Consider the following 11,053-nt stretch of genomic DNA (forward strand, 5'->3'; position numbering starts at 1 on the left):
TAACCAAATTCCCGCCGGGGATGAAATTTAGGTATCAAATTCCGTGCGACAAACTTTTCGAAAGTGAAGAAAATCGTACGTTCGATCAAATAGAGAGTGCAGAACCTTTTACTTCTTTAGTACAGAGCGATATTTTATCCTTCACTTCTCGTTAATCTGACGTGACGTGTTTTGACACGACATTACAGACGTATGACATATGATATATGAAGATAATTTTCTATTTTCTAAATGTTGCAGGATCCAAATTCAGCTGTTTCTAAAGCATTCACATTCTACAAATCCTGCATGAGCGACGCTTCTATTGAAACTGCTGGGACTCAACCAATTTTTGACGTCATAGAAAAATATGGCTCCTGTAACATAATCAAGAGCAACTGGAGTGGCGACTCTTGGGTGTTAGCGAAAGTACTTGGAAGGGTTTTTGCGGAAACTTCATTGCCTGTTTTTCTCAATGTGGATATAGAGAAATCGTTTTTCAACACGTCTGAAATATTTATTTCGGTAATCAAATGTGGATTTAGTCCCGAGTCATTTAAAATCTAATTGAATATTACATAACGCGGTGTTACACTATGCAACTTTCCATGCAACTTTACTTTTAACTTGCAAGACAATTCTACTCCTCGGGCATCTAATGTTGAAAAATACGAGCATTTCTTATGATCTGCTAACGTTTTCGTAGCATTTCGAACACTCTTTACAAACTAACATCCTTAAAAATTAAATGCCGTTGTTATAACATTCAAAGAGGTTCTTTCTATGCAATTCGCATCCTTCTTTGAAACACTGGCATGCTTTTTATTTCAGTTCACACGAGAGACAGGTTTGTTTTTTTCCTGATGAATCGTATTGCAATTATCCTATAGATAAGTTCGGGATTGTCTGGTTACGACGATGATAAACTAAACGAAGAAAAACCTCGTTCAAAAGAGAAAGATCTGCCGTTACACGACAAACCTAGTAAGGTGAGTGCAACTCTGCTCGCTGTTGAAGAAGTTACCTTCTACCGTAGCGAATTGCGTAGCTAAAAATATCTATAGGCTAAAGAAGGATACCTAAATACTATACCTATTTGTCGGACTACAACAGGAAGTTAAGAACAAACAATAGGGGCTTATAACCATATTTTTTACCTTTTTGGGAAACACAAGTTTTTCCCGGGGATGCGGATTTTTCTTACGAATTTGAAAGTTAATGTTTTGTTTTAAGATTGCGTAAAAAATCATTTTGTATTTTCAGAAAATCCCCGCAAATGACTTTGAAGATTACGGGAAGTATATTTCCAGTATATTCAAATTATTTGGAACTAATTCCATTGTTGATAATGCATCGAAAAGTATCGTTAAATTGGAAGACAATTTCTTAAAAGTATGACATTTTTCTGAATCGTACACAATGTCCCTAAAAGCCGAATCTTCAAATAATATTAATATTTATATTTTTTTTCGCCTCATTCCCAGATCCGGAAAATCCTGGATGGAGATGACGCAGATGCCGTTAGGAATAATGTCAAATTTTTCACAATAGATGAGTTAAATCATCTGACGTCATTCAAGGTACAGCTGCGTTTCGTTTTCCAGTGCGAGGTTTGTACGTTATGGTAACAAACCGAGTTCTCTTTGTACAGACCCAATTAGGACAACGTTTGTAAAAAAAGACTGAGCATTGATATGCCATTGTTCAACCCGACAAAACGAGATTAGTACAAAGTATTGATTTCAAGGAACTTTTGGGTCCTTAAACTCAGGCCTTCATTAGTGAAAATAGAAAGAATACCTTACCATACTATGTTATGTCATGTTATGTTATGCCAAGCTGTACTTTACTATACTACAGTATAATTATTATACAAAGCACATGCAATCGTCATCGAATAACCGCATACTAATTCGTTACCCAGGCCACAGTCAATTTATAGACAACGAATATGTTCTATAATACCTCGATCTCGAGCGAATCAAAATTTCTTACGTTATTATACCCACCGTTTTAGTTTAATTGGACAATATATCTTGAGGAAGTACTTAGAGGCACAGGTAAATTAGTTGCACCAGACCAAAAACTGATGATATACCTACCAAACAATTTAAAAAAGATCGTTGACTGGCTAGCAGACCAACCCAAAAGGTAAGAATTACTGATGTGGATACAACGTGAAGTTATTCAAACGTTGTTTGGGCCGATATTTTCCATTGAACATATCTAGTATATATATAGCTAACTATAAAATAAAAGTTAAAAAGTTAACTTTAAAGCTAACTATAAAGTTGTAAAATAAAATATAATGGGTAAGATGCCGTTTTGTTGACTGGAGTAACGGTCGCCCTCTCCCCCTAACCAAAGGGTACCTCTAAGGCAGATATAGTCCGCCCCTGAAAGAGTACGGCATATCTCTTGTTTTAGTTTGCTTGCTAACGAAATAATATGGAGAATTATTCGAAAGTTCATCGACAGTCTGCCAAAGGGATTTAGAAAAGCGCGAGAGAAATATTATGCAACCTTTGGAGTGCGCCCAACTCCTAGATGGAAGGCGTGTAATGATTTGACAAACCAATATTTCACACATGCTACCACCTTGCTCTATGTTAACAAACGTGTGACAGAAGACGCCTTGGAAAAGGTAAGTTAATGTGTGACAGTCTGTGGCGAAACAAGCGCTATAATGGACCACTTGCATAATAGACCAACTTTTGATTCAGGTGACAAAAAGGGAATTTCCTAAAAGAGCATACAAAACTTAGTAAAATTGCCAAGTTTTGCTGTGAAATATTGTAAAGTGCCGCAGATATAGCCATGCGAAGTTGGCGAATTTTGTATACTTTTGTATTACGGCCGGACGCGTGTAACTAAATTAGTTACACGCTTCCAGCTGTAGTAAAAAAGTATACAAAATTGGCAACTTCGCATGGCTATATCTTCCGTACTACTTTACATTTTGCAACCAAACTTGGCAATTTTACTAATTTTGGTATGTTCTTTTTAGCTGTTGTGATATATTTCCTGCTTGTCACCTAGATGTGAAGTTGGTCTATTATGCAAGTGGTCCATTGGAGGGGTGGTGGTGGTGAATATTCATATAGTCTGTTCTGCCTGACGGATTTCTTTTGAAAATAAGTATGCGTACAAATGCACCCCCCCCCTCAATTATCACGGTAGTCTCGCCAATGTGGCAAATGCAAATAGAGTGTTTTGGTGAACAGGGGCGCGATAGTGTCTTGACGCAGGTTTTTTACCTATAAAGTTTCACGGTTTTTCACGAAGATTTCTTTTTTTACCACTACCTGTACTCTTTCCGCTTTAAATTTACATCCATGCAGCTATCACCAATATGCCAGAAAATTTTAACTTCGCATTTTCGTAAGATACGAGCTTGGCGTATTCACACAAGAAAACTATTGAGCACAACGTTATCAGGACACAATGTGTGATAACACCAATTTTTTTTGAATATTTGAAAATGACCCATCAGAATAGCGTGTTTATTACATAAGTATAACAATTATCTACACCTATATTTCTTTACGTCTGTTTGGTTTTCCATGTTAATACCTCTTCATAGGCAGCAGTTATGTTTGCTGAGATCAAAGCTGAGTTCGTTGATGGCTTGGAAGAGCACAAATGGATGGATGATGCGACCCGTTCACAGGCTCGCCTTAAGGTACACGACTACAATTACGTTGACTACAATTACGTAACTTTACGTTAAACTCGCATTTATCTTTATAACATCTAATTCTCATAATTATACAATTTCTATCGATGATTAACATTTTTTCGTTACGACGTTTAAATATAGCTGCAAAAAATGAAAGAATGGATTGGATATTCATCTTTTATTAAAAATACAACAGAACTGCACAGTTATTACAAAAATGTAAGTTTTTAATCAAAATCTTAGAAAATATCTTTTTGTAGGCATGGTTCCGTTAAAAAAACCCCTTTCATACGAGCGAAATTTTGTTTATTAGAATGCATGCATATATTCCAAGGACTGAAATATCTGGTAATTGCATTTTTGAAAACTTTCCACAACTTGCCGCAGTACAAGCGATGGCGGATTGATGTTTTTTCATTTCTATTCTTACGCAGTTCCAAGTTAAAGAGTCATTTCTTTTACAAAATATGTTGAACGCCGTCAGGAATCTAATTCTGAAGAAGAGCCAGCAATTGGGAAAGCCGTCGGACGATAGCAGGTGTTTTTTTTACAGAAAGTATAAAAATGTTAATTTGAGGGATGTCAATTTGTGAAGAGTCAGAGTGTTCGAAATATTAATTAACATCGTAAGAAATGTTTGTATTTGAATTATCTCCTGCAGGAGTAGAACTGCATTGCCAGTTGCAAGGAAAGTTGCGTAATGTAACACTGCCTTAAACAAACATACTGAAAATATTTGTGTATATCGTCTTGTTATCTACGTCAGTGATACAAAACACATTTTCATGATCAAGTTTTACTAACGTAGTTTAAATGCTCTTCTTGCCGGGTAATAAAGCTATCTTTTTCAAGGATAAAAAATTTAGTCTTTGATCAAAATGTTTTCCGTTTTTCCTCCCTTCAGCTTTTCAACGTCAACTCTTCCGGTGAATGCGTTTTATTTGTCTAAAGATAACCGCATAGGTATGTATCATAGGTATGTATCATAGGTATGTATCATAGGTATGTATCATAGGTATGTATCATAGGTATGTATCATAGGTATGTATCATAGGTATGTATCATAGGTATGTATCATAGGTATGTATCATAGGTATGTATCATAGGTATGTATCATAGGTATGGGTCATTTATGCCATTTGTGGACCTGAATTGATAGGAATGTAATGAAATTTGAAAAGCATTATAGGATATAATCATTACCACTAGTCATAAGATAGTATTTCATCGAATTCTCAGAGCGAAAGGGCTATACTTTAAGTATTGCTGTTGATTTACCCAAAATACTCCCAAAATATTGTTCACTAGATCATATCCAATACCCCTCGTAAATTTTCCCCCACCCCCCCGACGTATTATACAATTGAATCAACTAAGAACTATGTGGATCTAGAACCAGGATAATTACGTGGTAGGCTATTGCATAACTTTGGGTTAGCAGGATAATGTACAGACATTTCTGTAATTTTCTTACAAAATTTTATTGTTCTCTTGCAGTAATTTTGGGGGGAATATTACAACCACCTTTCTACGAGAGTGGTAGGCTAAAGTAATGACGAAACTGTATTTTATTCTTTTTCCCCTGGTTTGCTGCAATAAAAGTTCTGTTTGCGAAGTCTGTTTGTAAAGTGTTTGCTGTTGTAAATTTCAGAGCAATGAATTACGGCTCACTTGGTTTCATCGTAGGCCATGAAATTTCACACGGCTTTGATGAGGATGGTAGGAACAATTACTTTCATTTTGCATGATTGTGCACGTCTACGTGTGACGGAGCCATGCTTTCTATTTGCCACGTGCGGACATATATATAAGTCACAAAAATGCTATGTTTTCTCGTTGTTTCTGACGCTTTGTGGTATTTAATTAGTTCTTATTAACGGACGAATTAGGAACCGGGCTGAGATTTTCGGCCTGTTTATACGAGGACCACGGAACCGGCAGAATTTGAGATCCCCTAACAGGACGAATTTGAGACCCCCTAACAGGACGAATTTGAGACCAATAAAAATCAGGCCTAATTCTCCGCCGGATTTAAATTCGTTCCGTACTGTGTAAACACTGGAACCGGGCTTTTTTTGCACCGATAGCGCTGTAGAGAATTGGGTATGACAACACAACTACGTCATATACATATTTTACATAAAGTATAATCTTTCATACCTCTGGGAGTTTAAAAAAAACAAAAACAAGCGAGGTTTTTCGCTTTTTGACACAAGAAGAGTAAAAAAAAGCCACAAAGAATGAAAAAGAAGTAACTGGCATCAGTTCTTGTTCTGCTAGTTGGAAAATTCAATCTGAGCGAAATCCGGCTAACCGGGATCATGTTGTAAACAGCCCCCAAAGTGCCTAGCATTGCCATTAATTATTTATTTATTTAATTTTTGCTTAAAAATACATTGATATAATCAACAGGAAGTGGGTACGATGAAAATGGAAACATTCGCCATTGGTGGACTAAAGTATCACATGATAATTTTGTGGAAAGATCAAAATGTTTAATTGATCAGTACAGCAATGTGACAATATTCGGTTACCAGGTTTGTCTGCATATTAGACTAACTCTAGAAACGTATCTTATAACGATGTGTGCATATACATTTTTAGGTCAATGGCACTCAGACATTATCAGAAAATATTGCTGATAACGGAGGTCTGAAATATGCCTACAGAGTAAGTGTTGTTTAGTCTCGAGGTGCTTACACAGTACTGTCCAGAAATAACCTGACAAAAACTGCGGTTAACCTAGGTCAAAACTCGGTCTGATCTTGGTTGCACAGAAGAGGTCAAGCCAGTTTACCACAAGGCGAATTTTTTCGTGCGACGCTAAGCGCGATATCTGAAACCCAGTGATATGATTGCCTTTCGAAAAAATTCGCCGCGAAAAAATAGAATTGCTTCCTTCTTTTGTTCGCGCGAACAACGGCCACTGCGAAGGTATTTTTCCCTTGCGGTTGTTTGTGGTTTCAACGATCGACCGCAACCTAACCGCAATCGCAGTGTAAGGTTATTTCTGGACAGTGCTGTACGTAGTCGTGTAGTCTGAAATTAAAATATTAGAGAAAAGCTGTATTTCTGCTTTTCTTTCCTCTTCTTTTCTTATCGTGCTCGATTTCCGAGGTAAATTGTCCATAGTTTACTTGAGTTTTAGCAGAACGAAATTATCCGAAATATTCTTTAAGGCCTATCAAAAGTGGCGAGAAACACATGGCGATGAAGATCGGTTACCAGCTCTCTCTTTGGATAATAACCAACTTTTCTTTGTTAGCTTTGCCCAGGTACGAATACACAAAAACACTACGAAACGTGTGCCCACTTATCCCTAATACAGCCTTTGTTGATTTGTTGATGAAGTGCATTTCGAAATTAGTGCATTTCGAAATTCGAAACTTAAATGGCGATGATGAGCTTATTAGAAATTAGATTGAAATAGATGTTGAATGCAATGTGAATAGTGAATACCCATGCATACAGATGGGCCGCTAGTATTTTAACGTGCTTGTGAAATGAATAGATTAAGCTTAAGGCATATTACGCGGCATGTGTGTAACAAAGTTATGAATACTAATTAAGATTAGTTATACCATTATGAATATCCTAATTCATAAGATCTTTATACAGAATTACAAATATATACATGTGACCAAAATACTGCGGAATGATTGGAAGTTAGAGTCATTGATTATTCATGATTTTCACAATCTTTGTTATAATCCCTTTACAAAACCGCCAAAGTAAAGTCGCAGTGAAGCCTTGAACTTCATGCCTCATCTTTCAGTTCAGTACTAACGCCTGTATTCAAAAAGCTCACTCACACTCATACTCATCGAGTGTGACATATAAATTTCGTTAATGCTGATCAATGAGAAAGTTTTTTCTGAATAGATGGAAAGATAAAAGGTAAATTACTGAAAATCAAGCCCCTGTTCGGCTGGAAATACCGCCATTGAAACGTTATGAGAAGATTAAGATCTCCCACTCAATGAGTTTGAGTGTGAGTGAGCTTTTAGAATACAGGCGTAAGTACCTATAGAGACGATTGTCCCTTTCCAACGCATAACAGCACCATGTATTATCTTTAAAAAAAGACAAAGTTTTCATCCATTAAAGAAAGCTTTGTTATTGTACACAGTGTGATTTACGGCATACAGAACATTTATTTTTGATTTTGTTGGGAATCTGTAGCAAATATTCGAGTTGTTACATGGAAACAACAAAGTTTTACAGGTATTTTATGAGCAAATGACCAGCTGTGAGACACAACTCCGTAAACAAATCATATGTTCAACAGTTCAAATTATCCAATGATACACATATCAAATTAAGCCTTTCCACTTTTTGCTATAAAATCGAATAATACGAATTTCTTCTCCAATAGACGTGGTGCGACAAATATGGAGAAGGAGCCGTCAAATATTTCATGGATAATGATGAACATTCGCTAGATCCAGTGAGGTAATGCGTCTTCTCACCGAACCACGCATAGAAAATTGTGATCCTACATGCCGGCCAAGTGTAATCTTCGAACACTTTCTCACACCCATATTCTCTATATCAGGGTTGTACGAATGTAATATTCAACGGCTAGAGATTTTTTCAACCGCTGTAATAATGCGTGAAAATCGATAAAACAACAGATTTGTTGCTTACAATCACTAAAGAGGTTCTCCTTTTTAAAATTTCTATAAGATTTACGCTAGATAGTTTGCCTTATATGAGATTTAAAAAACCCTACTTAATGAATATGGATGAAAGATGAACACTTCTTTTTAGGTGATTGAATACTATACTGACTTAAATTTAATCGGAATACTTGGCAGGCATAATGTCCTGCAAAATATGCTCCAAATAACACAGCTAAATTAGGTTGAACAGAAGCCAGAAAGAGAGAGCGTGATTTGAACCTGTTTTTAATCGCATAATTTTTAAAAATTTTTTCGATTTCACCCTATTTATTAAGACGTGCTCATTTTTTGTTGGCTATTTTGCGACAGTCAGTATACCTTGCAAAGTTGCAACAGTGTAGCGATTAGCTAGGGGCTACCATCACCACACAGTTGATGTCAGCATAATTATACACTTGGAAGAATAACGCTGTAGGATAAATTATAACCTTACACTATACCTATTCTTCTTCTTATATTTTCAGAGTACGCGTTCCACTCTACAACTTTCTCGAATTTAGTAAAGCATTTGGATGTGCATCGCAGACGGACACTTGCGTAGTTTGGTAGAATCTCTCAATACCATCACCTGACCATTAAACTGGGTTTTTTTGTTCTTTTTTCTTGTTCTTTATTAATATCAATATGGTCCACCTAACTGTAGCATTTAAGAAATTTTCAAGATAGATGTCGAACGATTTCCCATAAGTTTAACATAAACTATACAGTTAATCACGTGATGAGTATATAGTTACGTATTTATATATGTATATTTTCAGGTGACAACCTTAATGATAACGACTGTATATATATATATATATATATATATATAATTATATATATATATATATATATATATATATATATACTCATCAGTGTGGCAAGCACTGCTTGTTATACGAAACTCTAATGCCGTAAATCATTGGTCACGAACAGAGAAATCACATGAGATAGAGCGCGCGAAATCAGAGTATTCAGTTTTTAAAAGCGTGGGCTGCGAATGAACACACAGCAGAACAATTATTTCTTTGCTGCCCCTCGTAGGTCGGGATGTGACTTCTCTGTTCCTGTCCAATGACTCGTAGAATTACAATCAAACTTCACCTTACAGGCAAGCCTCGTTTAATTATTAAATTCTACTTTGTTATTGGTTAGTTCACGAGAAGTCACGCGAGATTTTAAAGCAGTGTTCATGAACAGCTAAGTAACAAGTAACAGCAACCAAATAAACTTTTTTTTTTTTAGGGGAACAGTAAATGCGATTAAATGTTCCCCAAAGTTAACAGATTGTTCCACAGACTTTTAGACTGTTGTTTCGTTGGACCATCCCGTTGCCTTCATGATGACATCAATTGGGCAGGTGTGTAGAGCATGCTGCCGAAGTTGATGCTGCACGGGCATTGTGTGCGCGATAACGATCTGTATCGATTCCTGCTTTCCCTCACATAGTTTTTACCCATCGAGCAAAAGTATTCTTGCTAATGGGTTTGTGTGGTTTGCAAAAACTCAGCCAAATGCAGCTCATCATTCTCTTCACGAATTGAGTTTGTTTTTGTTATGCAGTGTTTTAGGCACACGTCATTATACACACAGTTCTTTTTCGGCTCTGTATGCCTTGAAAACTAATGGACTTACTATGCTTCCCAGGCTTTGAGGTCTTCACGTTAATATTGAATTTGATTTGGTCATCCGTTTGTTCCATTCCGCTCAATGTTAATGCATGCACGCTTGACATCTCTGTCCTGAAATTATTAGTGAGCTTAAGCATGTGACGTTTTTGACAACACAAACAGCATGAGCAACGTGAAAAGACTGGGTCAAGGGTTGTGATTGGTAAAAAAAAAACTTTACTTCCGGTCAACGTACGTGTTATCAAAGACGTCACTTGCTTAAGCTCACTAATGTGACTAACATCACTGCCTGAAACGTTATGTTCTTAAGAGTTAACTGCTCAAAGGGTCCCATATTTCGTAGATAATGCAGGACGTCGGAGACAGCCCAGGTAGACTGAAATCTTGGGAGTGCAGGCCGTTGTTCAAAGAGTCGTTTTAAAAATCTAGCAACCAAAGGATGACGCCATCGTCGGCTATTTTATTGTCGTTGTTAACGACTTTTTGTTGTTTTGGCTGGTGCTTGTGAAGCAGTTTGTCTGCATCTGATTATGTGACATTTTTTTCGCCACTTGAAGTTTCAAGGCCGGACATGCATAGCCCGTTTTTTGGCAGGTTCTGCCATAGGCATATATTGTACTAAAATTGTTTTAATGATTGTGTTACAGCCAGCATGTTTGTGTTTAACAGCGCAAGACTCGCCATAAGCTCGTTGTTTTCATGCGAAGACACTTGCTCTGGCACTTCATCTATATCTTCAGCTTCGGCTATCGCAACAGCAACCTAAAATCACTCTCCCTGATATACTGTATATTTCAAATATGGAATTTGGATCGACAATCACGCAAAACACAACGTGATCCGTGCAATTATAAAGATCACGTGCTTGCTATTATTTTAAGTATTTATGTACAATATATACCAATTCTAATTGGTAAAAATTGGAAAGATCAAAAACCTCTTTAAAGTTAGGCGCCTACCAGGCTTCTAATATTCGCTTATGTATTAATGCAAAACAGCTAGAATGTCATGCAATATCAGCATACATCAATAAGTTGCATCCTTAGGGCTATTATACCAATTAACTAGAAATACATGCATGCAAAATTCCCTCGCCTGAAGCA

The 11,053-nt window shown here is 36.6% G+C and overlaps 1 protein-coding gene across 1 annotated transcript; it reads left to right on the forward strand.

The window, feature by feature from the left end:
* The first annotated feature begins 231 nt into the window (after nucleotides 1-231).
* On the forward strand, nucleotides 232-9,058 carry LOC114532919 (endothelin-converting enzyme 2-like). The gene is made up of 16 exons (XM_028554505.1): nucleotides 232-504; nucleotides 870-968; nucleotides 1,243-1,371; nucleotides 1,464-1,559; nucleotides 2,369-2,623; nucleotides 3,563-3,661; nucleotides 3,800-3,877; nucleotides 4,093-4,196; nucleotides 4,563-4,621; nucleotides 5,156-5,207; nucleotides 5,310-5,377; nucleotides 6,071-6,195; nucleotides 6,263-6,328; nucleotides 6,838-6,933; nucleotides 8,034-8,110; nucleotides 8,805-9,058. The coding sequence occupies exons 1-16, from the start codon at nucleotides 232-234 to the stop codon at nucleotides 8,887-8,889; spliced, it is 1,761 nt and encodes a 586-aa protein (XP_028410306.1). The 3' UTR covers nucleotides 8,890-9,058.
* The last annotated feature ends 1,995 nt before the right edge of the window (nucleotides 9,059-11,053 follow it).

Source organism: Dendronephthya gigantea, unplaced genomic scaffold (assembly GCF_004324835.1).
Source record: "Dendronephthya gigantea isolate DGI-Jeju-01 unplaced genomic scaffold, DenGig_1.0 000082F, whole genome shotgun sequence".
In the NCBI taxonomy this organism is placed as follows: Eukaryota; Metazoa; Cnidaria; class Anthozoa; order Malacalcyonacea; family Nephtheidae; genus Dendronephthya; species Dendronephthya gigantea.